Source organism: Eleutherodactylus coqui, chromosome 2, assembly GCF_035609145.1.
Source record: "Eleutherodactylus coqui strain aEleCoq1 chromosome 2, aEleCoq1.hap1, whole genome shotgun sequence".
NCBI lineage: Eukaryota > Metazoa > Chordata > Amphibia > Anura > Eleutherodactylidae > Eleutherodactylus > Eleutherodactylus coqui.
The window spans coordinates 72,448,062-72,475,964 of record NC_089838.1 but is presented as its reverse complement, the minus strand read 5'-3'; the positions used below and the strand labels follow the sequence as shown (position 1 = coordinate 72,475,964).

Genomic DNA, 27,903 nt, shown 5'->3' with positions numbered 1-27,903 from the left:
TTGCCCAATTGATTCATTTAAAAATATTACGAATGACATAAAACCCGTCCACCAACTCTTCTCTCTATGCATCTCTAGTCTACTCTCCCACTCTTCAGTCCTTGCAAGACTTTCTGCTTTAGTTTCTTTTTTTCTGTTCACCTCCAAGGTTTCCCCATGCATTCCCCATCTTCTGGAACTTGCCTTCTCAACACAACAAACTCTTACCCACCATCCAAATTTCAAAAACCACCTCTTCAGAAAAGCCTACGAACTACAATTACCCTGTTGCCACTACACAACACTATGAGCACCTTCTACCCTCACCTAGTGCCTACTTCCGCATTTCCTTGAGGATTATAAGCCCTTCAGGTAGGGTCCTCTTCCCTTCGGTATCATACAATCACTTGGTATGACTGATGTGATCAGTGATGGGCTACCATGGGCATATGGGGTTTACAGGCATGGCACAAATGCAGACAGGTAAACAATGCTGACAGAGAAAGCCAGAGCAGTGGCAGAATAAGTAGGCGAGTATACTTTCTCTTGTTATTTAATCACAATTTCTGCTTTTGGGCACATTTTTTTACTAACTTGTTGTTGTTAGCCATTTAGTAGTTCACGACCCTCGGTGACTCTAAAGGCGAGCACCCTCCATGTTTTTCAGTTTTGCACTGCTTCTTTCAGTTGTGTGATATCCATGCCAGTATCAGCACTGACAGTATCAGCCATCATGTTCTTTGGTTCTTTGGCCAGGTCTTCTTTTGCCACCGATCTGCCCAAGCACTATAGATTTTTCTAGCGACTCTACTCGCATTCCATGGCCAAAATCCGTGAGCCTTTAAGCTCTAATTACTATTATATACCACTATTGCTGCAATGTTTGTATTACCTATTTAGCCTTATCGTAAGTTATTCTATTGCATTTGTAAGCTCAAGCTTCCTAGCAACCCCTTGACCTTCTGTGGGTCACCACTATTTCATTATGAGAGGCTACATACATTTAACAGTCACTCAGACTTTGCTGTCTGCTGTACAATACACTGCATCTTCATGATACACTGACTTGTTTTAGCTTCCTCTCACTTGAGCACAAGGAATAATGAGATTGCGCAAGAAACCATGCGGCTTATGTTTGGCTAAGCTCCTTATTACAGGTGTCCTGGACTGTAATTCACTTGTTACAGTATGTTAACCCAAGCCCTGTATTTAATGACTATTATCACATAAAGGTATATAGATAACTTAGCCTTTGGGAACAGATGTTCTTAGTGTGCCATGAATCCACTCACTATGTAAATTATCCACATTTACCAAGTACAATCCTTATTCCAGTCAAATCTATTTATTTCCTTCATGCGTATGGAAATAGGAAGATTGTTATGCACATTTTTAAATTACCCCTTTCTGAATTTCTCTTGATTTCGTATTTTAGTTTAATTGTATAACCGACCAAAATCTTAGTGGATTCCAGTAAAAGCTATAATTATCATAAGATTCTTTATGCTGTTTTTCATTGACCAACGAATATCATGAATTATTTTGTGTTTAAAAAAAGCTGAACAGCACTTCATGAGAATATTTTGCAAGTTACATGTGGCTTGCTAAAATTATAGTGCATTGTTCTTTAAATAACAAGAAAAATGAGAAAATAATACTTTGTTCTGCTCGGCGAAACAAGTTAACCCAATGTTTGACTTTTTAGAATCAATGGGGTAATAGAACAATAGAAGACTAAATCACAGTTTGGATTTGTTATGTTGTAAAGCCAAAATAGCGATAAATACAATAGATGTAATGATTATATACACAATTGGCTACAACTTATGCAATCAGGTCTGGGTTATACAATGGCATTAGTCACATGGCTGTCACTTGACGTACTGTCGTGATGGGAGAGATCCTGTAACTGACACAACCACAGAACTGCTTTCAATAGCATATAAAACACACAAATGTGCAGAAATTGCATTTCAGTGCTAATTTTATTCCCACAACCCCAGCCCTGTACAATAATGGGAGGCACACAATATTTCCCATTCATTTCAATGGAAGTTGCGCAACTTGCCTTCATATTATTTAAGGGTCACGCCTAACATGATTATATAGATTGGAGCAAAAGTTCAGCATCCAGTTCTTGTGATTCCATGTCATTCTTCAGCATCTTTGTGGTGTTGCCTTGAGGTTCACCAAGATGGAAATTTGATAATCATATTTACTAAGCAGTAGTTCCCAACCTTGATGACTCCACATCTTTATTGGCTACTGGCCTACAAGAGCATTGCTACATGTCTGTGCCAGATCCACTATTCTGCTTCTTTCTTGGTTCAGTTAAAACCTGTCCTTTCGGAGCTTTGTCTTACCTCCACCCCAGTTATTACCTTTTGAAGGTTACTCTAGAGGGCTGTGCCGATAAAACTGGGACATAGATGATGAAGGCTTCCAACTAGTTTATAGTGGTTTAATGTACAGATTTGGCCACCCTAACCTTAGCTCAAATTAAGGACTTCACTTTCTCATGGAAGAAAGTCAATACAATATCATTCAAGGCTAGCAAAACCCTCAAAGAACTGCAGTTCACAACCACTGGTTGGCCAAACATTAGACACACAGGGTAGACTTCTCATGACAAAGTAGTGCCAGATAATATCTATATTTTTAGCTGGTTATCTCGTGCCACACATCGTAAGATATGTCGAGATAACAAAGGATACATTAGAAAGTGAATAAATATAGAGAATGGAAATGTTGTTGACTATTGTCTGCAGCTTCTTAGTATTTTTATGATGCTCCAAACTCAATTAATGTGTGAATGAAGATGATGTATGTACCTGAAGATCACTTGGGAACTGGAGAAGAGCATTAATGTCAGTGAACCATGGCTAGGATAGCCACTGTATTGTATATTTGTAATGAGTAGTGACACGCTCCCAATATTTCATTCACAGTCTATGAATTGCATCTGATATATATGACATATATGTAATGTTCTGTGACACTGAGAGAACAAAGGCGCAGTGTGGTCTTGAAGGGTTTAGTCTGATGTTATAGAGTGCTGCCCTTTGCTATAAAGGAAATGAGAAATAAATATATAAGACTCTCATCCAATGTCAAAAGAATGATATTCTTTTTTACTGGTATTGAATGGAGACATACTAACCTCCCAGGTCCTGAACTGGCAATTCTGAGCAGTTTGATTGCCTACTTGATTGTTTGCAAGATAACTGTAAGATTGGCAGTGACAGGGTAATTTAGTGGAGATTGCAATGTCAGACTATATCCAAAGGGGCTCACTGGCACAATGATGTGATTCTCCTGACTGACAGGCCACTGGGAGATTGGTGTGCCAATTTAAAGTTCAGTGTCTTCAAAAAGTGCTTGCGTGTAGAAGCCCATTATCATGCTGCTGTTATGAGGTCATATGGGAATAATAGGTTCACACATATTAATAGACATAAGAAGTGTAATGCAACATATATGTGTTCGAAAAGACGACAATTACACCTTACCAACGCTGAGCATAGTCATTAAGAGGTGTGAACCGCTCTTTGGAATAAAAGTTCTCCAACTAGATATATATATAAACATGACATATATTTACAAGATTTTATACATAATTATTATAACTACTCAATAGCCCTGAAAATCTGTCAAAGTTGTCAGGAAACATGACGTCTATGCATGATTCCTTGCTGCATCGTGTCCTATGGGAAATCTTGCTAGTATTAAATCCCACAGTATGAAGACTTGTGGGAGAGCTGCATTAGCCTTGTGAGATACAATCTACCAGATTGGCTGTCAGTAGCCTTCTTAGCGATGGGCCCAATTTATCTTTGTCATTCTTTATCAATCATATGCAAATAGCTTAACAGAATCACTTATGTATTTAATTACCTTAAGAAGAACCTAATTTCCCAGACACGGTAACATTATTGTGGTGTTATTGATTTCACATTTAAAAGATTAGTTACAAAAAAATCTTTCCTTCTTCCTCCTTTTTACACACTAGTTCTTTAAAAGCACGCACTTAATTGAACAACCTGTAGTGACAGATGAGCTTTAGGAATCGTCTGCACCATGTTCTAAAGTCTTACCCATTGTGTCCTTTAGAAAAGTTGTCATGGTCCGTAATATATAGTACAGCTGTAGCAAAATGTGATTGAATGCTGATAATCTGTTGCAACACGTTATCGTAACACAACAAAAGCCATTGAAAAGCTATTGAAAACGTAAGAAACAGTTCTGTGCCAGTTTGTGTCAAGTTAAACTTTGCTCCATCTGTAATTAATGTGGAGATAAACAGTAGCAGAGGGAGAAGACTTTGTTAAGAATAGTAGTGCTCTCCAATATATGTGATGCTGTAGTTCTTTATTGAAGTCTTCCCTCTGATAAACATTCACCCCATAGACTTCAAGTGTAACATGTAATACCTTTACAATATTCAATTAATCATCTGCTATTAATATTAGTTTAGTTTGTTGAACGGTTTTGTTGTTTTTTTTTTTAATTATATCGAAAAGAATCTACCTTTGATACCTGGAAGAACCATCGATCACCACTTTGGCTGATAACCAATCTTATTCTAATTTCATCTCTAGAAATACTCACACTGCTCTGCTTTGCATTTTGGGTATTTATATGCAAGTGAGCTATTCTGCAGTTCAAGGCAATCTACAATATATGGAGGTTGTTGGACACTGGAGAAAGAAACGTTAATGGCGTTGGACTTAAGCATGCAAAATCCTTTTTACCTTCAGGAGTGTAAGGCTGGGTTCACGCAGGGTGGATTTGCTGCGGTTTTGCCACGGCAAATCCGCCCGCGGCCACTAATCTCGGGATTAGCCACCCATGTGGACGAGATTTCTCAGAAATCTCGTCCACACGGGACGGCCAATCCGCTGCGGTAAGTCAGGCTGGAACTGTGGCTGCGGCGGGCGAAGCCGCGGTTTCAGAATATGCAGCATGTCTGTTTATCTTTTCTTTCCGTCGCGGCCGCGCTCTCCTCTATGGGAGCGCCAGCCACAACGGAAAAGCGAGCGGCCGGGCCGCTTCAAAGCCCCGGTTCTCCCGGCGGGAATCTCGCGGTTTTTGCTGCGGCCAAACCACGAGATTTCCGGCGGGAATACGCCACGTGTGAACCCAGCCTAAGGGCTCCCACACACTTGCAATTGCGTTTTTTGTTAACGCAATTGTCAATGGGACTTTCTAATGTTAAAAACACAATGCACCAAAAACGCAGTTGCGTGCGTTGCGTTTTTTTACAATAGAAAGTCCCATTGACAATCGCGTTAACAAAAAACGCAATCGCAAGTGTGTGGGAGCCCTTAATGGGAGATGAAAAGTGTCTCTGCGGTACCATTTATTGGAAGATAACTTCCCTGTATGTCAATGCCTGATCCTCTAACAAACCTTCCAATATGGCTAAGGACATGCAGAATGTTCTCTTACATGGGTATATTTTCTTTATGGGGACGATTCTAGTTTGGTTTATTCCTTAGTTAGGCTGCAAGGCCTGTTAGAATGTTGGAAATTGACATAAAAGGAAGCTATATTCTAATAGGTAGAGCTGCAGATGCCTTATAGACCATGCAATGCTCATCTGGGAAATAAGTCTCCTCATGCCAGCTTGGCGCTATCCCCAAGAAGAAACAATATTTCCCCAAAAATACTTTCCTTTGGGGGAAAATAGCTACCAGAAAAGTACGGTAGTAGATTATGTCGGCCTACTCATGGCAATGAATATGTATACTTGGCTGTTTAACGTATGTATGCTTATGGAGGTGTTGGGGAAAATGATATGTGTATGGCCAGTATTCGAGTCAGATTGCATCGATAATTGTGGGAGTAAGGAGGCAGTTGGATCTACTACCTATTCTGTAAAATACAACCAGATGAAAAAGTACTGGAGACAAACGACTTGATTGGACTGAAAATACGTATATAATTGGGGCACAAAGAGGATATGTTTTACTTTTTTTGTCAGGTAGTGCTGCATTCTCCATCATTCGGAACAGTTTAAGGCCTCCTGCACACGGGCAAATTTGATTTGTGTAATCCGCGATCAGGACCCACGCGGGAGATCCACTGTACTAGTCACCCATAGGAAAGCATGGAGCTTCCTTAGCTCCACGCACACATGTGGATTTGATTTGTGGATTCTACGTGCAGAAAATAAAGAGCAGCATGCTCCATTTTACCGTGGATTCCATGCAGATGGGCTCCATTGATCTCTATGGAAGCAAACGATCCGCAATTCAATTGTTGATGCATTGCAGTTTTCTGGCAGATACCTCTCTGGTTGTTTGGAGACCAAGCAGGGAGGTGGTATGGAGGGAGGGGGAAGGCAGTCATTTTGGGCTTGCTATTTTTTTCTGCGCTAACGATCCACTGTATACTGGCGTAGAAAAACGATTGCATCCGCGATCACCGGAAAGCATTTGAAAATAATTTCCGCACTGAGTCACAGGTTTTCCGCTATGTAAATCCGTATGTGCCGTGTGCATGAGGCCTTATGTATATTCACTAAGGAATTACAGAGGAGGTGCTGTGTGGAACATTTCTATATGTATCACGACAAAACCGTCTCAGATAAATATTAATTGTATTGAAGCAAAAAAAATACAGAGAGTGTTGGAATGAGCCATGCGTCTAAATAGGTTTACCCATATATAGGTAACCATTAGATAGTGATGCCTGAGAATTCTTTGCTTCTTTTTTTTGCTTTGAAACAACTGTTTGTACAATGAACCTGTTTGGGACTGACTTAGTTGGTGGAACGTCTTATTTCACCTATATAATGGAATTATTCTATGGTGGAAAATACAGTAAATACCTTACATAGATACGTCTTCTGATGATTTTTATACTACATTTTTAATCACATTTTAGGTGGCTCTCTACTTTTTATTTATACTGTTACTGGTTTCAGAAAAATTGTGACCTCGTTAAGTATAGCTGCAGCCTGGAGTCCATGTCTGATTTTTTTTTTTCATATTCCACTGCTGCTTCGAAAATAAAAAAAATACTAATCCATGATATTTTTATATATAAGGCTTACAACTACCATCCTTTTTTTACATATGATGAGTCAGCGATTGCACGGCTATGGGTTGCACATCAAAGAAGCTTTATTCCCATTTGCTTAGGGAACATCTAGAAGCTAGAAGCCAAGCTAAGTTACAGTTCTGTTTGTTGCAGTTATGGACCTCTACATTTCACCCAGTGAAGGTCCTTCTCCATGAGTTCTTAGTCTTAACAAAGTTAAGACTCTGTGGACACCTGGTTAACAACTGGCAATATGGAAGACGTCTCTTTGTGCCCAGTTCCGCAGTGCTGTCACTTACTGTTATGGATATCTGTAGAAGTTGCTAATATTCATTCACTCTTATTACATTCTTGCAGATGGGCTTGTGGACTGCCTGGACCCAGACTGTTGTCTGCAAACAACTTGTCAGTCGAGTTTACTTTGCCGTGGATCACGTGACCCTCTTGATATCATCCAGCAAAGCCAGTCAGGCTCACCGGCAGTAAAGTCTTTTTATGATCGAATCAAACTTCTGGTCGGAAAAGACAGCACGCACATCATTCCTGGAGAAAATCCGTTCAACAGCAGGTACAAAATAGAAAGATTAATACAGATTTAGAGGATCATATGAAGTTAAAAGAAGAATCCTTTAGCAGCTGTGGTATCCACCTTAAAAAAACATTAACCCTTAAGTTTGTAGTTGCCGTATATCCAACCGTCTTAAGCTTTCAATTTTTTTCTTCCCTTATGTGCAGCACTAAATATGTAAAGATTATAATGTATGTCTAGTCACTGAATTTCTTGATATGAGCTTGTTAAAAAGGGTACAATTTTGTGCAACCTTTCAAAACTTGTCAGCCCTACAAAGGGTCTAGAAAAAATCAATTACACTGTAACAGAAATTTAGACTGAAAGTTACAATACAAAAACCAAAAATAAACGTGAACCTGCATTCTCCACTATACAGAAGGCCTCATTCACCCTTTATCTTCTTTCTGTATGGAGTAGGTGCAGAACACAGAGTCAATGTTATTCTCTAGAGTTGTACAAATGTAGCATTTGAGCTCTACGCTATTTGCATAACACAACTGTTACCATTGGCTTTGAATGGATATCGCCCAATGCAAATAGTGTAGGCACGTTGGGTATCACTGTAGTGCAATAAAGGTGCTGAAGGCCCCATCTGTATATTATAGACCAGGACAACACAACTTTTACTTCTTCAAGCGCCTCATTTTCAGATTAAACCAATCACAAGGACAGCAGTAAAACTTCTCATTTGAAACATTTATGATGTATCAGATGTATGTGCCATAAATGTCCAGTAGTTACCGGTTCGATTTCAGGGATTTCCAGCCATTTTAGGAAAGGGATTTCTCCTCTCTCCACTCCAGAAAGGATTAGACCATGCATGTAGCTCTCTGTTAATTGCTGAAACAGATGGCTATTTCACTGCTTCCATAAAACTAAAATGTGGATACCCACATGTATGCCCTTTTCTCTACGTCATCTCTTCCTTGCTTGTGTGCCACAAGGTTCCCAGCGATGGTCATACACTGCACCATTAGTACTTACCTGTCTCTGTGCTCCCATGCTACATGCTCACACTTTTATTTGCGGCATGAAAAATACATGTGAGTAGTGGGCAAATTCAGAAAGGCATGTCGATGACCAGATAGTTGGAGGCCACACAGAATGGTATTATGGGCCAGACATGGCCCCAGGGATGCTGGTTCTGCATGCCTGTTCAAGAGATACCCAGAAATGAAGAGCAATTAATTAGGTTTTTTTATGATTATGTATAATACATTCAGTGATGCCCAAATGGGAAGTGAAAATGTTATGACAAAGAACAATTTATTTCTAGTTAAATGGTCCTAAGCAGGCAAGTCTTCTAGTTTCATGAAATGGTGATAATTCAGTTTGGTTACTCATGGGTGGCCATATTATTCACTACCAGTCAAAAATTTTTAAACACCTACATTTTTCCAGTTTTTATTGAGACATTAAAAATGTGCAAAAATCAATTGTACTTTGAAATGAAAGCACTGAATAAATAAACAAGTTAAAGAAACTGTCACCTACATTTAGACCTATAAGCTAAATTTATGAGCTGAATGTAAGGGACCCACTGAGTCAGTGAATGTAAGTGTTATACCTACCTTCCCCATCATTCCCCTAGTGTCAGCACTGAAAGACACCGCTCAATGCATAGAATGGTGCTGCTAAGTAGTCCATCCTTTTTAAAGTCAGAACGGGTGAACTACTTCGAATGCTACTCAATGCATTGAGCAGTGGCTTTCAGAGCTGATACTAGGGAAATGACAGGGGAGTGAAGTAGAACACTTACACCAACAGGCTCAGTGTGTCACATACATTCAGCACATAGGCTTAGCTTATAGAGTTGAAAGTAGGGGACAAATTTCCTTTAAGATGAATAAAAATAATGGATTAACTTTGAAAAGTCAAAAACCTAGATTTTATTTAGTGAAACAAAGTAGTCACCTCTATCTGATATAACAGCTTTACACAATCGAGGCATTCTTTTTACAGTTGCATTCAGATATTGTTCAGACATTTCTTCTCAACATTGTTGCAGAAGTTCCTACAAATGTGCTGCACTTGTCAGTTGCTTTGCTTTCACCATTCTGTCCAGTTAATTCCAAACAAGCTGAATGGGATTTAAGTCTGGAGACTGTGCAGGCCATTCCATTCTTTGAAGCCTACCTGCTTATAGTTACCTCAAGTTAGAAGTTGCAAAAGAGGATAAAAAACTTATACCTGTGGAGCAAAGCCCAGCAATGTTAGTGGTGAAGGGAGCCTTGGGCTTCCGATAGCTAATGCACCTGAGTGCGATTGCAACCCCTGTGATCCCTGTTGCTACACCACTGCCTGTCAGAATGTCCTCCACTTTCCAAGAGTCTTTTGATGGTATATAAAACTGTACTGACTGTAATGCAGTCTATACCAACACTGGATGTATAGAATGAGACGGTTTGAAAGTAATCTGACACCCGAATAGTTTGCATCCAATTTCAAACCATAATATGCTTTCTGTGCTGCAGAGCAACTGTCCTTGATGTGTTCCTTGAAATAAGTCCTCTGGTTGAAATCCTGAATTCAGACTATTGTTGCATTTCAGGTTACAATTTAATAATACTTTTATGTTTTTAACTTACTTTTGAACCATTTCATGTTATCTGCTGGGCTCGAACTGTGTTAATATCAGAAATAAATTATAGAACACCTCAATGTTTCTAGTTTTCACTGGTAGTGTACATGTTCTAGTATTCTGCAATGCAGTTAATTTGAGCATCACAAAGTGACTGCAGAGATAGTCTCTGGGTTGCCTCTGGGTTTCCCATAGGAAATCCATTGTTGTTTTTTCAGTTACGCCGTTTCACCATACAGTAATCATTACGGACAAGGGGACAGCTCATTTTCTATACATCACATAATAATAGTACAGTTTGATTGACTAGTATGGTATCTAGTGTAAATCATTTTCTTGTGAGTATACTGCATGGAGGTATACATCATGGAGGGTCTATATAGAAGGACCACTGTACTCACTGTATCAACCATGTTTGCTATTGTATGTGACATCATGTAATTGGTGTAACAAAGAAGACTGTGGAATATCCCATAGGCGTTGGAATATTACCATGAATACTGTTGTTATGGTTTATTGCCGGTACTAAGCAGTATCAGCAGAGAGAGAATTGACCGTGTTTATTTTACTGTATTACTGAGACAAATGGCTTAGCTAGATTGAGTTTATTGTGGCTATGAGACATCCTGCTGGGGCTTTTGAACTGTCAATCTGAGCTACAAGGTCAATTGAGATCAGTCAGGCCCCCAGAGACCATTAAGACCTGTTAAAGCTGGTAATAGCTTGACAGTACACTTTCCTCCACCATCAAGTTCTACTTAAGTTGCTAAAGAAAGAAATACAAATTGATAGTTTTCATTTCGGCAGAGAAAACTGCAAAGCATTCCCAGAACATCATGTGAGAAGATAGAATAAAGGGAAGTTAAAGCCTTAGTTTTTGGCAGTGATATAATATTCCTACTTAATTGCCACTTAAAGGAGGCGGAAATGCCCCCATACCTATAGATAACTGGCACATTGCAGAATTAGCCCTGTGATTACAATTAGTACACGACTGCTTAGCTTGTACTTGTATTTCGTCTCTGGGATTGACTGACGGGCAGTAGGTAATGGTAAGACAGGGAGAGACACTAACTGTGTAAGATTGATTTCCAGACGGTGGCAGGATTCCATTATCTGCGGCGTGGCACAGGTCATTTTGATCTTTTTGTTTTAAGCCTGGGAGCCAGTCCAGGAGTTTTTCGGTGTCAAGAAGCACTTGCTTGTACAGAATTACCTTTAAACTATTAAATGCAGCTCCAAAGCGGCCTACCTGCCAATTTGCCATCTTTGAAAGATGCAGTGCTTTCCTCTATGTGCCTTTTATTAGCCGTTACAAAGAAAGCCTGTTTTTATAGTAAATGTAAACAGAGAAACACATGGCTTTCAAACTATAGTGGTAGAAAATGACTAAAGGCTATATTGCAGCAATATAATCAATAGCAAAGGCAACACTGCCACCAAGGAGAGCGGTGTGATTGTTTACCCCCAGAAAAAGCTTTCAGAACCATTTCTTATATACAGGATATATGTATTTAGTGGAGACAATGATTTGTAACTGCCTTTGTCATTGATGTCCACAACTCTCGCATGGCCAAAACTGAAATACTCTTACCGCTATCTTACCTCTACGGCTTTTTGTGTGTCTGCCTATATCAATGGTGTATGATAGATCCTTGTAGATACAGAAGAGATAAGATTCTTGTGTGTTTTCTGTAGTTTCCATAAAAGTATAAGTAACTTAGCAGGTTGTCATAAATTAGTGAGTTTGCAATACAAATTTACTCTTATTACATCTGTAGTTGTTCATTTAGAGTCTGAGTTAAATGCAAAGAGTCTTGTAAAAACGAAAATGGTGAAAGCCAATATTATTGTAGGTTGTGTGATCTAAATTCATTACATTTCATGTCTGTCACTAGCTCTGCATCTAGGTTCTGTGATGAGGTGTTATGCTGTAAGACATGGTTGTATGTATACATGTATTAGGATCCACCATTCACAATAGGTGATGGTCACAGCTCACCACCTCTGCCTCCCTGCACAAAGTGCTGTATGACAGTGCTAGGGAATGGTGGAGCAGAGAAAGCTTCTATTACAGAGCACTGTAATTGTATATTATGCTATTATCAATAGTGAGGGGGAACAGGACCAGCAGCTACTCAGAGAGAGGGTGAGAGATAGCTGTGTAGTATTGAGTGGGCATGGTTATGCTACACATCCTCTGAAAGAGGGAAGGGGAGGAGGAGGTTAGCTAGTGTGCATTCATGAGAGAGACCAGCTGATTCGTGCTGGGAACACTCCTAAGTCAAAAACCTGAATGTAGGAGAGCCTGCAAACTAAGTATTAGGTTATCTTAATGCATGAGAAAGAAAACTCAATGCAAAAAAAAAACAGCTGAGTGCATCATTTTTTACCGTAGGGACTTAGTAAGATATCTGAGTATTGATTTTTAAACACAAAGGTTTTCATAGCTATTAACTGTAACTCATGCAAGATGAAGCCCTCACAATCATGTACAGTATATAGTATTAAAAATGTTAAATCATAAAAATGGAATGCTTCATCAGCTGGTTTCAATTCATATAAATCTATGGATACATTCCCCTTAAGACTATTGCTGAAATTCTTGAAGACCTTAAAGTTAGTTCCATATCATCCACATCTCCTTAACCTTACTCTTTGTTATGTATGTGCCATGGTAGACCTCATTATTCTCTATGTTTCAATGATAACTATTAACTTGCAGGTTAAGTAAAGGTGGCCAAGCCGGACTGTATAATAATATAAAGAGAATTGTTTGTTGAGGTTAAGAACTTTTCTTTATATGGCAGACTATCCTCCTGGGATGCGAGTGCATGAGTTCCTATCATTAGGTTGTAGATAATATTTCTGGGTCGCTTGGTGCCCCATTATACAAAAACTCACTTTTTCTACGGTCATCACTGCTGTTGCTTATGTACAACACATTACTGTGCCATCAATATAAATAAGGCAAAAGAGTTTAAAAGGGGTATCTGCAAATGGTTATATCCTAAAGTCAAAAAACCTCTTAAATATATTATTTAGTCTACTTTTACTATACAGAAATTTTTAAACCCATATGTACATAATGTAAACTGTAACATGTTCTTAGAGAAATATCTTTTTTTTTCTTTGTTGCCTTAACTTGCTAACTGACGGACTGGCTGTAATTTGTTCAATTTGTCCAATTGTCTGTCATATACTGTAGAAATTGCAGTAAATGTTCTCAGACAACTCTGGACTGTTAAGTCCACACACCTAATAATGACACAGGTGGAGCTTTCATCTTGCTACATTCGTTTTCTTTTCTATCATTGACATTTTCTGACAAAGATTTTTTTTCTTTTTCTAGCCTTGTCTCTTTAATAAGAGGACAAGTCATGACCGGAGATGGAACACCTCTTGTTGGAGTCAATGTGTCTTTTGTGAAATATCCAAAGTATGGTTATACTATAACACGCCAAGACGGCACGTAAGTAGAATTAAGTTTTGTGATGTTTGTTATAGTAGCTAGGCAGCTCGGGCCAGGAGGCACCTGAATGACACATTTTTTAGTTTGAAATATCACAGTAGGTTGCAAATATTGTATCAGGGTTGAATGGGAATTTTTGAGGGCCAATGCACAGGTAGGACCTACTAATTGATCATAACTTTCTGAATACTGGGCTCCCATTGAAAATTGTCACAAACAGATGAAAATTTGTTGAAGGCAATCCATAAATATAAAATCGGGACACTTTGGCTGGATCATTGATCTTCTTTAACCATCACATATCATCAGCAGGTAAAACTGACAAAAACGTGGTACTAGAAGTAGAGATGAGCGAGTATACTCGCTAAGGCACTTTACTCGAGCGAGTAGTGCCTTAGCCGAGTGTCTCCCTGCTCGCCTCAAAAGATTCGGGGTCCGGCGGGGGGCGAGGAGCGGCGGGGGAGAGCAGGGAGGAACGGAGGGGAGATCTCTCTCTCCCTCTCTCCCCCCTGCTCCCCGCCGCAACTAACCTGTCACCCGCAGTGGCCCCCAAATCTTTAGAGGCGAGCGGGGAGATACTTGGCTAAGGCACTACTCGCTCGAGTAAAGGGCCTTAGCGAGTATACTCGCTCATCTCTACTAGAAGCATTCAGAAATGTGACCATCCTTTGTGCAAAACGGCTTTGTGCGCACTAATGGAGTGTGTATTGTGTATAAAGGCCGGGACGGTGCTACTATATGTGCAAGGTCCACTTACACTTTGAGAACATTATTCAAATAAACCATAGTAGGCCTACAACCGTACACATTTATAAAAATAAAAAAGTTCAAAAATAAGAGTTTATACAGCATTTGTTTCAATACAGGTTAAAAAAATCCTAGAGATTTCCACTAAAAAAGCAAGTAGATTTGTAAAATTGAACAATATGTGATTCTAGGACTAAGAGGTACATGCTACATGACTGAGCTCTGCCAAAGAAGAGGTGTGGCTGCCTGTCATCTTGTCTACTTTCATAATAACACCACTGATAATTTATTCAAAATATAGATTATGTTCAATCAACTCAGTGAAATGACAGGATTTTCATTGTGATGTGCGGCAGTGCGGTTTGTTTTTTTTTTTTAAAGGAAGAACATCGAAGCTCAACAATTGGAAAAAGACAAAAAAATTGCTATAGTTTAGTTTTAAATGCTAGACAATTGTTCCAAAAAAATGACACCTCCATTGTGTTATGTGATGGTTTTGTAGGTTCGATTTAATCGCCAATGGTGGAGCTTCTCTAACGCTTCACTTTGAGAGGGCCCCTTTCATCAGCCAGGAGAAAACCGTGTGGTTGCCTTGGAACAGCTTTTATGCCATGGACACTCTGGCAATGAAGACTGAGGAAAACACTATTCCTAGCTGCGACCTGAGTGGCTTTGTGAGACCAGACCCAGTTATTATTTCTTCACCTCTTTCGACCTTCTTCAGTTCTTCACCTCGGAGGAACCCTATAGTTCCAGAGACACAGGTACTCAAACTGAATCAATTCATCAATTGAAAAAGCACATACGTAAAAACCGAACAATATACAATGCTAATGCACACCAAAACACTTAACAAACCAAGTACCATTTCAGAGTAGTTACTTGTATGGTTTCAAAGGGATCACAATACCGTATTCTTGTTTATTCCGCTTGAGATGCGGAGGTTCAGCTCGAGGTTTGCAATACAATGTAATCTCCGCAGAATTGCATTTCCCAAAGATACATTAAACCTTAAAGTGCTAAGGGGTTAGTACAAAAAGTCACAAACACATAATAAGAGAAAAGATCTATTCTTTTGTAATTCATGTTTATCATTTATCCTAACCAGTACATTATGAAGTGATGCACAACATTTCCTAACTGTATAATAACTTTTCTTTATAGATGCAGAGTAATTTTACCATGATGGTTTTTACTGTGTGAAAATAAAGATACAAGCCAATGAATAATATGCACAAAAATATAATACTGGAAGCACATGAAATGGTTTCTGCTATTCTGTATCATAAGGAAAATCAGCAAATCTACAGATTACTGTAGAAATGCTGTTGATAAAAAATTATATTTTGTTCCCATGGGCATGGACAAAACTACTGTATACAGCAGGGGATGCCGAGATTGTGGTCACTTGAAAGATCTTTATGATTCATTTGAAGAGACCAGAAGGACATGATAGTTGGGACCCATCACAGATTTTGCACTAAAATAAACAAATAATTATTCTACTTCACAAAATGCAAATCAACCCGATGCGACCTCTTACCTCTGATCCTTAACCCTTTGCAATCCAATTTTGTATTCAGGGTTTCCTAGGGGGCTTTCTCTTTCTGCCATTATACAATGGCACCATCTGCTGGCTTGAGCCAGTACTGTGTTATGGGACATGCTGGTGAGCCCCCCCTCCCCGACAACAGAGTGCCAGGCAGTATACAGTAAGAATACCCCGCCGGACGTCTCCCGACATCAGAGCTGCACAGGCTTCAATCAGAATGTCTTCAGACGTCAGACAGTGGATTGGAAAGGGTTAAGGAAAGATGACAGTTCACATCATCTTATTCAGTATTAATGAATTAGGAATGTATCATTAGAATATGACTTATTGTATAAATCAAATTTTTATGGTAAACATAATTTTTGGTGCGTTGTTTAATTTTCAGTAACCCAATCTATGTTATTAAAAAATCCCAAAATCATGCATATTCCACACTAACCATTGAGCCCTGGAGCAATTATCATTCATTTAATTGTTGGATTGTGCGAAACTGAACGATAATTATTCAGTTGTAAACCCAGCCAACGATTGCACCTTGAACAATAATTCATTCACTTATCATTCATTGTTCATTTGATGCAGGTATACAAAACAAACACTAATTGGCCTCGGTATGGTGGCGGGTAGCCAGAAAAGATCTCTGGCGCACTCCACCTCCATTCAGAGAGCAATAATCACTCCTGTGTGAAAGCACAGGAGCGATAATCTTTGGAATGACTGTCGGGTGCTTAAGCACTCAACAATTGTGTTGTGTAAAAAGACCCTAGTAATAGCCTGACACTGCCTGATCTGTAGGGAAAGCTCTTCAACAGTCATCTCTATATGATCCCAATCAGGATTACAATGAAAGTATATAGATAACACAGGATCCACTATTCACAATAGGTGATAGTCACGATTTATCTACTCCCCCTCCTGCAGCTCCGCACAGATCGCAGAGCATGTCTATAACAGTGTCTCATAGAAGTCAATGGGTCCCCAACTGTCCATTGTATGAATGGCCCTTGAGGCTGCTTTAAAGAATCTCTACAGGAAAAGCAAGATCCCCATTCCTGCAGTCATGTACAAACAACAGAGTGAAATCCGAAAATAAAAACAGATTAGAGAAGTGGAAAATGTTTCACTATCTCGTTTTAATTAGTAAAAAAAATTATAGGTGATACATTCTCTTTAAGCATCAACACATCTGTGATACAATTTAGCAGACCATCTTTTCCTGATTACAAGACAACTAAGAAGGCATTGTAAAGATGCTTATACAGTACTCACAGATGGCAATAACAATAGCGAAGCTCTCCCAAAACCCAGCTTTCATCCGACTCGAGTTTCACTTTTAGACCAGCTTCTTCTTGAGCATAACCTTCTATTGCCATAGTAGCCCATATATAAGGCTTATTTCTAATTACATTATCTTCACTGCTTTGGGGTTCCTGGCTCTTGTCAATACAGAACAGAGTGCCCTGAAACCAGATGTCTGAAATATCTTGATTTCCCAGCTTGTTCTATAGAAGTATGTATACAATAAGCTCTATCAATCAGAGATATATAGAGGGAAGGCACTACTTGCAGGCTTTCTCTATAAAAACTATATGCAGTATTCCTGAGCTCAGCCTTTCCCTCTGCATCCTGTTCTGCATTCAGATAGAACATCAAAGGAGACACATCTGCTTTATGGATTACAATTGTTATAGTTATTAAAGGGGGTTCTGACCTTTAAAAATTGTGCACAAGTTGTTTAATTGCCGTAATATGTATCTACCAATGTAGTGTCTATAGCTGGGATGCCTCTGTAAGCCATACATGTAGGCACTTAATGACCACAACATCCTCTACTCTCCCCTTTTACACATTACACACCTCGACTACCTACTGTTTTCAGTCCTTCTTGAACCACCCCAATCTCTCCCTGTCTGGGAAAGGGGAATGTTTCCCATGCTGGGTAGCAAACAACATATCTGCAGAATAAAGGAACAGATCCAGTGTCTCGGTGTGTTGTTCAGTGATTAATTACAGCACTAAAGGCTCATTTACACACAAAGATAATCTTTCAAACAATTGAAAGATTGACAGTTCTAGTGATCATTTTGCATAAAGTACTAATGGACACTAATGTCCATAGCACTTTGTCTTCATTTGCATGTAAATGAGCCTCTAGGAGCTGCTTGCAGAACTCAGCAGGTGGTCTGAGCTCTGCAATCAGCTTCTTTGTATTCAGCTGACAGCCCCTGCGAAAACAAAGAAATCAGCTGCTCCCCTGCAGAATACAGCGTGAGACCCTGTTATTTACTTTCTTACTGAAGGATGGATTTTAAGCTCACCTTAAAATCATTGATCAGCCAAGGAGTGAACAATGGTAGCATTTACACACAACGATTATTGCTCATATGCCATCATTTTAACGAATTTTGAGCTATAATTGTTGCGTGTAAATGAAGCTGTACTTACACCTTGTAATAGAAAAGCAATCAAAGCAGCTGTGAAGAGAGACAATGTCGGGAGAGTGAAGGATTATGGGAACTGTAGTCCTTTACATTGGTAATCTATTTAACAACAAGCCCTGGCAGTATGCGAATAGCTGTACTGCACAGAGCACTCCTGAACTCTGGTGAATATTCAGACACATCTATGTACTTTTCTATATTTTTTATAAACTCGGAAAAGTCCTTTAATTTCCTCCATCTTTTTTTTATTCAAAATGTCTTTTATTAGAGACTTGTGCATAACAAATTATATTAAAACATTGTTCTCCAAATTATTCGTATCTGTAATATGTTCATAATAATGTCTTAAACAACAATTTGGTAAATGGAATATTTTTGCATTCAATAGAGTATTTCCTCAAGATGTCTCTAAATTTTCTTAGTTCAACATTCTAAATCTGTGTAATGATCCCATTCATTATGACAAATTAACGAGTAATGGGAATATCCGTTCCCGAACAATGCTACTGACTATATAAATGTCAATGTTGCCCCAGTCAGGGGTAGTAGCACCACATGGGTAGGTGTGGAACTAGGTGTGAGAGTTTAAAGAAGGAAAAAAAGGGGGGGGGTAGTAGATGGGGAGAGTGGGGAAAGCAGAAGGAAAGAGAAACGAAAGAAAAAGAGAATATAAAGACGAAAAGGAGATAGAGAGGAAAAAGAATAAGCATTGTGCCTCCTGCCCGCGCCGCCCGGCCGCCCCGCCCCGGTTATTATTGAGATATAAATCCATTTGCCAACCAATGGCCAAACGTAGTAGATTTACGAAATGTCAACCAAACCTCCCAAGTGGCGTGATAGGATGTATATTGGGTGTCGTCTCTGGCCCTCATCTCCTCCATCCGGCTAATCTCATCCATCGTTGTCACCCAATTCAGGCGTGTCGGGGGGTCCTGTGACCTCCAGTATCTAGGAATCACCGTTCTCATGGCTTGAAGAAAAAACCTTAGAATATTAGTCTTATTAGTACTCATGGATCCTGGTAATATCGATAGTAGAACCATTTCTGGCGTCAAGGATATGGCTCCCCTGTTCAGGGAATTGTATAATCCTTCAATTTCCGACCATAGTTCAGAGAGTTGGGGGCAAGACCACCATATATGAGTGAGCGTACCCCTCTCCCTCAGGCATCTCCAGCACATGTCCGAGAGCCCTGGGAAGATTTTGGCCAGTCTTGCTGGCGTACGGTACCACCTAGTTATGAGTTTATAATTCATCTCTTGGTGGTTCCCTGATACTGACATCTTATGTGTCATTTGCCATGCCTTCTCCCAGTCCTCCTCTGTCACAGGTCGACCCAGCTCCCTTTCCCAGGATCTCTGGATCCTCCTCACTGCGTCCCTGTCCTCCCCAGTGACCAGGATGTTGTAGACAGCGGAGATCTCCCCTTTCGTCCGTCGAGGCCCCTCACAGAGCGCCTCGAAGGGCGTGGGCAATGCGGTCAGATCCGATATTGGTCCCAGAGCTCTGATAAAGTGGCCTATCTGCATGTACTGGAACCACGCGCCTGCCATAAGGCCCCCCTGCCCTAGGAGTGTGCTCAGTGGTAATAGACCTTCTTCCCCTACCAGATCCATTACTCTAGGTGTTTGTAAGCCCATTCTATCTAGTAATGGTAATCCCTGAGGGAAATCCGGGTTCCCCATAAGGGGAGTTAGTGGGCCTGGTATTGCTACTAGATGGTGTCGCTGTGCAAAGTTATCCCATATTTTTAATATTGAAGCCATCAAGGGGGAGACTCCCACGCCTCGTCGCCCCAGACCTCCCTTTAACCAAAAAAGTCCCCGAATCCTTCCTGGTACTGGGTACTGCTCCATTTCAACCCACTGTTTAGATGGCTCTCCATGGACCAGATCCAGAACCAGCTTGCCGATCGCAGCTCTGTAGTATAGGGTTAAATCAGGTAGTCCCGCTCCTCCTTTTTCTTTCCGTTGAGTGAGTAGTCTGTAGCTCAGGCGGGGTCTGTGGCCCCCCCAGATAAAACGTGTTACCGCCTTTCTCAATTTAATAAAGTAGTTTCTTGGGATTTGAATGGGCAGCGTTTGAAATAGGTATAGAAGTCTGGGGAGAGCATTCATCTTGATGGTATTTATCCTGCCAAACCAGGAGAGATTTAATGGTCTCCATCTCTCAAAGTCTCTCACCAGCTTAGAACAAATAGGTTCAAAATTCAGCTCATAAAGTTTTCCCGGGTCAGGAGACAGGATCACTCCCAGGTACTTGATGTGGTCCTCTCTCCAGTTTAGGGGGAACTGCGACCTATACTGATTGACCTCCATAGTTGGTAGTGTAATATTTAATATATCTGACTTGTGGAGATTGATTTTAAAATTGCTAACCTGACTATATCTGTCAAATTCTCCTAGGACGGCAGGTATGGCTTTTTTGGGATTTGTAATGTATACTAGGAGGTCGTCCGCAAAGGATGCTACTTTGTGTTCGTTCCGGGCTACTGTATATCCCTGTACTTCCTTATTTGCTCTAATTGCGTTGGCCAATGACTCCATGACCAGTACATACAGTGTTGGGGAGAGCGGGCATCCCTGTCTCGTACCATTTTTAATATTGATTGGCCCGGAGAGTTTCCCGTTCACCCGAACCTGTGCCGTGGGGTTACTATACAAGGCCATTACCCAGTTTATTATCCGGTCACCTATCCTCCATCTTTTTTAACCTTGTTTTAATGAATTCTTTAGTTTAGTTTCTTTAATTTAATCTAAAGAAAACATTTAATAATAAATCCAGTATAATAGGTAAAAACATTGCTTTTATTTATATACAGTATTGTCTGTGTTTACATCTGTGATGGAGTCCCAATTTGAAACCTTCGGTCCAGATCTAGCACAAAATGCTGGACAAAATAGCACAGCGCACTGTAAAAATAGCAAAGTGTAGTTCAGAACCCTGACGGACCTCATTATATTGAATGGGATACTTTGGACACTGCCATTATTTGGCTCCTACGATGGAACTCAACAAGGGAAAACAATGGCGCTGGTGTGAATCCAGCCTTAAACAGTATTATTGTTAAGTCTAGTGGATTCCATGAATGCCTGGTCAAGACATGACACCACTGTAAACTAAGTAAAACGTCAGTTATTATATGGGATGAATGTTTTTAGAATAACAGTAGAGTAGGCAGTTAAAGGGGTTGTCCCGCGCCGAAACGGGTTTTTTTTTTCAACCCCCCCCCCCCCCGTTCGGCGCGAGACAACCCCGATGCAGGGACGTAAAAAAAAACCGCTCAGCGCTTACCTTAATCCCCACGCTCCGGTGACTTCTATACTTACCAGCTGAAGATGGCCGCCGGGATCCTCTTCCTCCGTGGACCGCAGCTCTTCTGTGCGGTCCATTGCCGATTCCAGCCTCCTGATTGGCTGGAATCGGCACGTGACGGGGCGGAGCTACACGGAGCTACACGGAGCCCCATTGAAGAAAGCAGAAGACCCGGACTGCGCAAGCACGTCTAATTTGGCCATTCGACCATTTTAGACGGCGAAAATTAGGCGGGCTCCATGGAGACAAGGACGCCAGCAGCGGAGCAGGTAAGTGAAAAACTTTTTATAACTTCTGTATGGCTCATAATTAATGCACAATGTACATTACAAAGTGCATTAATATGGCCATACAGAAGTGTATAGACCCACTTGCTGCCGCGGGACAACCCCTTTAAGATAATCATCCTGTCTGCACTGTGCTTTATTGGTTTGTGAAATTGATTTAAAATGTCTTCATGTTTTAGGTTCTCCATGAAGAGATAGAGATGCCAGGCTCAAACCTAAGGCTTTGTTATCTGAGTTCTCGAACTCCAGGATACAAGTCATTGCTGAAGATCACTATGACTCAGTCAACTGTTCCTCTTAACCTTATTAAAGTTCATTTGATGGTGGCAGTGGAAGGACACCTATTCCAGAAGACTTTCCAGGCATCACCAAATTTAGCCTACACATTTGTTTGGGATAAAAATGATGCATATGGCCAAAAAGTTTATGGACTGTCAGATGCCGTAGGTATGTGCTACCACTGGAGGAATGGAGTCTTACCAACATGGAGAAGAGCTCAATAGTAAAAAGCAACATTTTGCTTTTTCTGTAGGCCCAGTAATCTGTAATTACAATACAATTACAATATCATTACTTGTCCATATTTTCTTATATATCTATTGTAGCAAGTCGGATTCCACTTATACAGTTTATATAGGGTGTCCCAAAATTGTATACACACTTCAACATAAAAAATATCTGCATAAAAGCTTTAGAACTAGTTTTATATAGATCTCAGGATAGCTGTTAGTCATATTTGACTTCTGTAATCATATGAGATGCTCAGAGTGGTCACCATTAACATCCAGACACTTCTGATTTAGTTGACCTACAACATTGGTTATAGCATCCACATGGATTGTCAAGCAGGCCTCTGCCATTTTATTTGACTCTCCGGATAGACACATGGTGTCTTTACCACTTTAGTAATTAGCACAACATGGTGCCACTGTAATTCCAATTGGCTTTTAATATAGAGCGTAGATAATCCTTCTTGAAGTGTGTGGATGCATTTTTAGGCCACCCTGTAGAAAGTTCAATTTTGTTAGTAGAATTCTAATACTTTTGCTGTTAACCTCAGTTGTAAAATCAAATGTCCGTTTCGATTATAGTAGAAGGTTAAATCAGTTCCTTACATCATGCAGAGACCATGCATGAATCTATAACCGGAACCTACTGTGTGCAGCTATACATGCAGCCAGTTACACATCATGACATGCCTTGTGATAATTCTGTTCTGTTCCAAGGCAAAAAAAAAGCAGAGGAAACTGCTGCTGATATCTTTTGTAATAAAACAGAGAGGAAACCAGGTTCACTTAAATAGGTCATGGATATTGTTAGCTCAATATCAGTTTCCTTTAGACAGCATTGGTTGGCTTGAATTTCCTAATATAGCTCATCACATTTGTGTAAGTTGCAGTAGCAATTAAGGTTTATCCTACTTTACGTATTATAGTCTTCATGATATGAATGAAGACTAATCAGATGACCTTTGGAATTTTCACTTTTGGCACTATTATAGTTTGCTATTTTTGAATTATACATATTACTTGTAGATTGATTTTAACTATAGCTAGCCATACACTAGCGATTGTTGTCATCCACAATTGCAAATTTTGACAACTTGTCACTGGACGACTTTATTCCATGTCAGCATCACTGACAAATTTGTGGAAGACTAGATCTGGTGTGTGGGTTTTTTTTTTTTTTTACTTGTTTTTGAGTTGCAGTCAATGGCGATTGCTTGGAACGGCCATATTGGCAATACTCAAGACTGAGATCATTTGCCGATTTTTTTTATCTTGACTTCTGGTATTGTAGTTCAAAATGACAATCTTCACATAACAACCGGGAAACTTACAAATTGATCAGAAAATGGCTGAAATCCCTGGTATATATTCAGTTTAACTCTTCTGGGAGATTTTTGTTGCCTGACAATTAGAGATGAGGGAGCATGCTCGAATAGAGCAGTTACTGGAGCAAGCATCGCTCTTCTCGAGTAACTGCTTACTGGTCCGAACGTGCTCGGGGGGGACGGGGGGGATGCGGGGGTGAGTGGCGGGGGATAGTGAGGGGAGAGTGAGAGAGAGATCTTTCTCTCTATCACTCCCCCCGCTGCCCCCTTGAACAAGCTCAAACCAGTAAGTAGTTACTCGAGAAGAGCGATGCTTGCTCGAGTAACTGCTTTATCCGAGCGTGCTCACTCATCTCTACTGACAATTCCAGTATGAAACAAAATGTGCACTGGAAAATTTTCAAGTACAGACAAGAATGTTTAATCACTTCTCTAATCATTAAAAGCATTCCTATTAGTCTTTTATTCACATCTAATTTTCTAACCACACACACAGCCGAGCCATTTATGGCACTTTTCAAGCCAACAATGTTAACAAATATTATTGTGAAATTCCACTTAAGACCTTTGGGGAGAGAGCATCTCCAAATTACTGCTTCACAAATTAATTGGAAAGGAGAATAAATTAAGATATATATTTATGATGCAAAAAATTCCAATATTACCATTAGATCTCTTGTTTTATGAAATGTAGCTTCAGCACAACCTCCGTGTAGAATACAAAAGTACAAAAGGAAGATAGCATCATTTATCACAATACTGCAAATGTTCTGAGCAATTCAAAGAAGATGAACTATTAAACTGTGAGCGTAAAAGGCGAAAAAAAAAAAGTAGCGGCAGTTCTCCATTATTCAAAATGTTCTGATTTATATATTATCTTCTCTTAGATTATTCACTATGTTCTGGCGTTTGCTTCAGCATCCATTTCTTCTGCTTTTTAAACTGGCACATACCGTTCCTTTCATTCTGCGTAATTAAAAAGTGCCGTGACGTTTACTAATATGTATTATTTTTGTCTTGTCATACTTACAATCTAGATGTTTGATTGGAGCTTGGTTTCTGCCTTCTTGGCTAGATTTAACGCTTTGCTCTGTGCTCATTTCAGTCTCGGTTGGCTTTGAATATGAAACTTGCCTCGGTCTTATTTTATGGGAGAAAAGAACTGCAGTCTTGCAAGGATTTGAGCTGGATCCTTCGAACCTTGGAGGCTGGTCCCTGGACAAGCACCATATACTAAATGTTAAAAGTGGTGAGTTTAGATTCCTCTTAGCTCTTACTAAGCATCACTATGAAGTTTCATTTTTAACTTTGTAATTAAGCCTTTATTTTACTTGTAAAGATCTTACACACGTTCATAAGTAAATCACATATATATAAAAAAGAGTCAGAGTTGTGGAGGGAAATACCATTTTTTTAAAAATGTATGCCTTTTTTGTTTTATACGCCGCACTCTCCGTGTTTCTTAAAATTGGGTAGACCTTAGTAGAAGAGATATGGTGTCTTGCAGTTCATAACATTTACTAGAATTTACGCCATAAACTTGCATGAATTGTAGGGCAAGACTGGCACATAGACGTCAGAGATGTGCCAAGTTTATTAAGTAGCGTATGCCTCTTAGTAAATTAAGTACATATTACTCCAGTGCAAATAAGTTTGACTGGTGTATGAAACTCCAGTCTTTATGAATTCTCCCAAAGTATTTTTAGGAAAACCACATATGTTGTTAGCCGTTTAGTCATTCGCGACCCTAAAGGCGAGCTCCCTCCATGTTTTTCGGTTTTGCACTGCTTCTTTCAGTTGTGTGATATCCATGCTAGTATCTGCTCTGACAGTATCGGCCATCGTGTTCTTTGGCAGCCGGGTCTTCTTTTGCCACTGATCTGTTCAAGCATTATAGATTTTTCTAGCGACTCTGCTCGCATTACATGGCTAAAATACGTGAGTCTGAGCCCGACCATCGTGTCCTGCAGTTATATATATCGGGTCTTATACGATTCAGGACTTCTCTGTTTGTTACTCTTGCCCTCCAGAGCATACGCAGCAGCTTTCGCCAGCAGCACACCTCAAATGCATGAATCCTCCTTCTATCACCTTATTTTGCAGTCCAGCTTTCACATCCATAAATGGCTATGAGGAAAATGGTGGTTTGCACTATCCTGCATTTAGTTGCGATGCCGATATCCCTACTTTTCCAGATTTTGTCCATGTTTCGCATCGCACTTCACCCCAATACTATCCTGTATTTTCATCTTCCTTGGCTCAAAAAGTGACCAGAATGGAGAATTTATGCCAGAGAGAAGTCTCGCACGTATTCTACGGCATCGTTGTCGAGTTTGATTTGTATATGGCCATTTTTTGCAGTTGTCATAATTTAAATCTTCTAAAGACCCATTTTTTCACCTTCAGTTTTAATCTTACATATCAACTGCTTCAGACCTGCTTCTATTTTTGCAAAGTTGTGTCATCCGCCTAACTCAGATTGTTGATGTTTCTGCACATATAGATGATATCAAAGTTATTGTTTTCACCTCTGATAGCAATAGTTCTGTGGTCTGGGGGTGCAGAGTTGTGCATTATGGTATAAGATCCGGGTTTCAGTCATCTCTAAATTTTTGGATTTGCAACTGTACCTCTCCCACATCCCTGTTATACTCAGAATAAGAGTCATACATTGAATCTTGTGATCCTTTTCAGAGCTGTTTACTGTCTAGAAGGCAAAACCCGATACACTGTGAGAGCCTTGAAGTAATTGCATCCAATATTACAAAGGTATAAGGGTGGATGCAGTTTTTAATGCTCTTTTAAAATGCAATTTCCAAATTCTCTACCCATAGACTCAAATTTTAACTAAAGCTGGAACTGCCTGTGTAACGTCATAGTGACATGTTTTAGTTAAATCCCTCCCTTGAACTGCATAGAAAACACAGATATAAGACCTTGTAGCTTATAACACTGCTATCATAAACTTTAATACACCTATCTACCAATGTCCATTAGTGCTAGTGAAGCAGGTGGATGGTACGTGGTGGCGCAGCCGGAGGAGGCGAAGGCAGCACCGGTTTTCCAAAAATAAATTTCACTTAACAAAAGCATAATAAACAGGATTCCAACCCATAGGAGGGGTTTTGTACTTAAAAATACATGCAGGAAATATTTCTATTAAAAACCATAGCGTTTATCTACCTTAGAATGACAAGCCACTTGAAACTTGTACTTACAGCTATCATCTGCATCTTACTATATTTTCGCAGCATGACAAAAATCTCGAGAAAGTCCACCGTAAGTGCAACAGTACTTCTCCATCACATACTTCTGTCTGGCATACACTCCACTTGGATGAGAAAGGACTGTAGTAGCAGAGTTATGCGCCATTACACAGTGTTATACCTTTTTACCTGGCATCTAGGGTGCAGTCACAACTTAGTCACGTTTTCTTTTAAACAGATAATTTTTATTGAAGTTATATTTTTTGAATAATTACCCTTTAATTTCTACACATTTATACATGCATAATATACATAATATTACCCAACATAAAAAAACGCTTTTCCATCACCTCACCTCTCTCCCTCACCACCCCAAAATCCCATTTCTATGATACCTCAATGCAACCAGTGCTCAATATAAACTATCCAATATATAAATATCAGACCATCTTCCCCAAATTTCCTCAAACTTAGTCAAACAGACTCTTTTTTGATGTATCCCCTTTCCAAAGATATAACCTCTCTTATCTTTAGCGACAAAATCTGCAACTGTTGAGGGGGCAAGCAGCATCCAACGGGCTGTAATCGGCTTACGCATTTGATACAATGATACAGCACCTGATACAGCTGTGGCAGAGGAGAACGATGTTTGCTGTCATTCAATAGCTGAGAGCTGCCTTTGGCTGAGCCCAAGGACCAATCAATCAGAGGCAGTACTTACCCATTCATGAATGGGTGAGTGAGAGCTGCCTCTGATTGGCTCAGCGCAAGGACCAATCAGAGGCAGCTCTCAGCTGTCATTCAATAGCTGAGAGCTGCCCCTGATTGGTCCTTGCGCTCAGCCAATCAGAGGCAGCACTTACCCATTCATGAA

General features: G+C 39.9%; 1 protein-coding gene across 8 annotated transcripts in view; it reads left to right on the top strand.

Moving 5' to 3' along the window:
* TENM2 (teneurin transmembrane protein 2) overlaps positions 1–27,903 on the top strand; it is a 1,550,877-nt gene that overhangs the window by 1,433,438 nt on the left and 89,536 nt on the right. For all 8 annotated transcript variants that reach the window (XM_066591118.1, XM_066591117.1, XM_066591116.1 and 5 more), the window contains 5 exons: positions 7,381–7,591; positions 13,528–13,647; positions 14,897–15,158; positions 22,169–22,436; positions 24,929–25,072. In XM_066591118.1, coding sequence (XP_066447215.1) covers positions 7,381–7,591; positions 13,528–13,647; positions 14,897–15,158; positions 22,169–22,436; positions 24,929–25,072 — 1,005 coding nt within the window. The remainder of the gene's footprint in view (positions 1–7,380; positions 7,592–13,527; positions 13,648–14,896; positions 15,159–22,168; positions 22,437–24,928; positions 25,073–27,903) is intronic.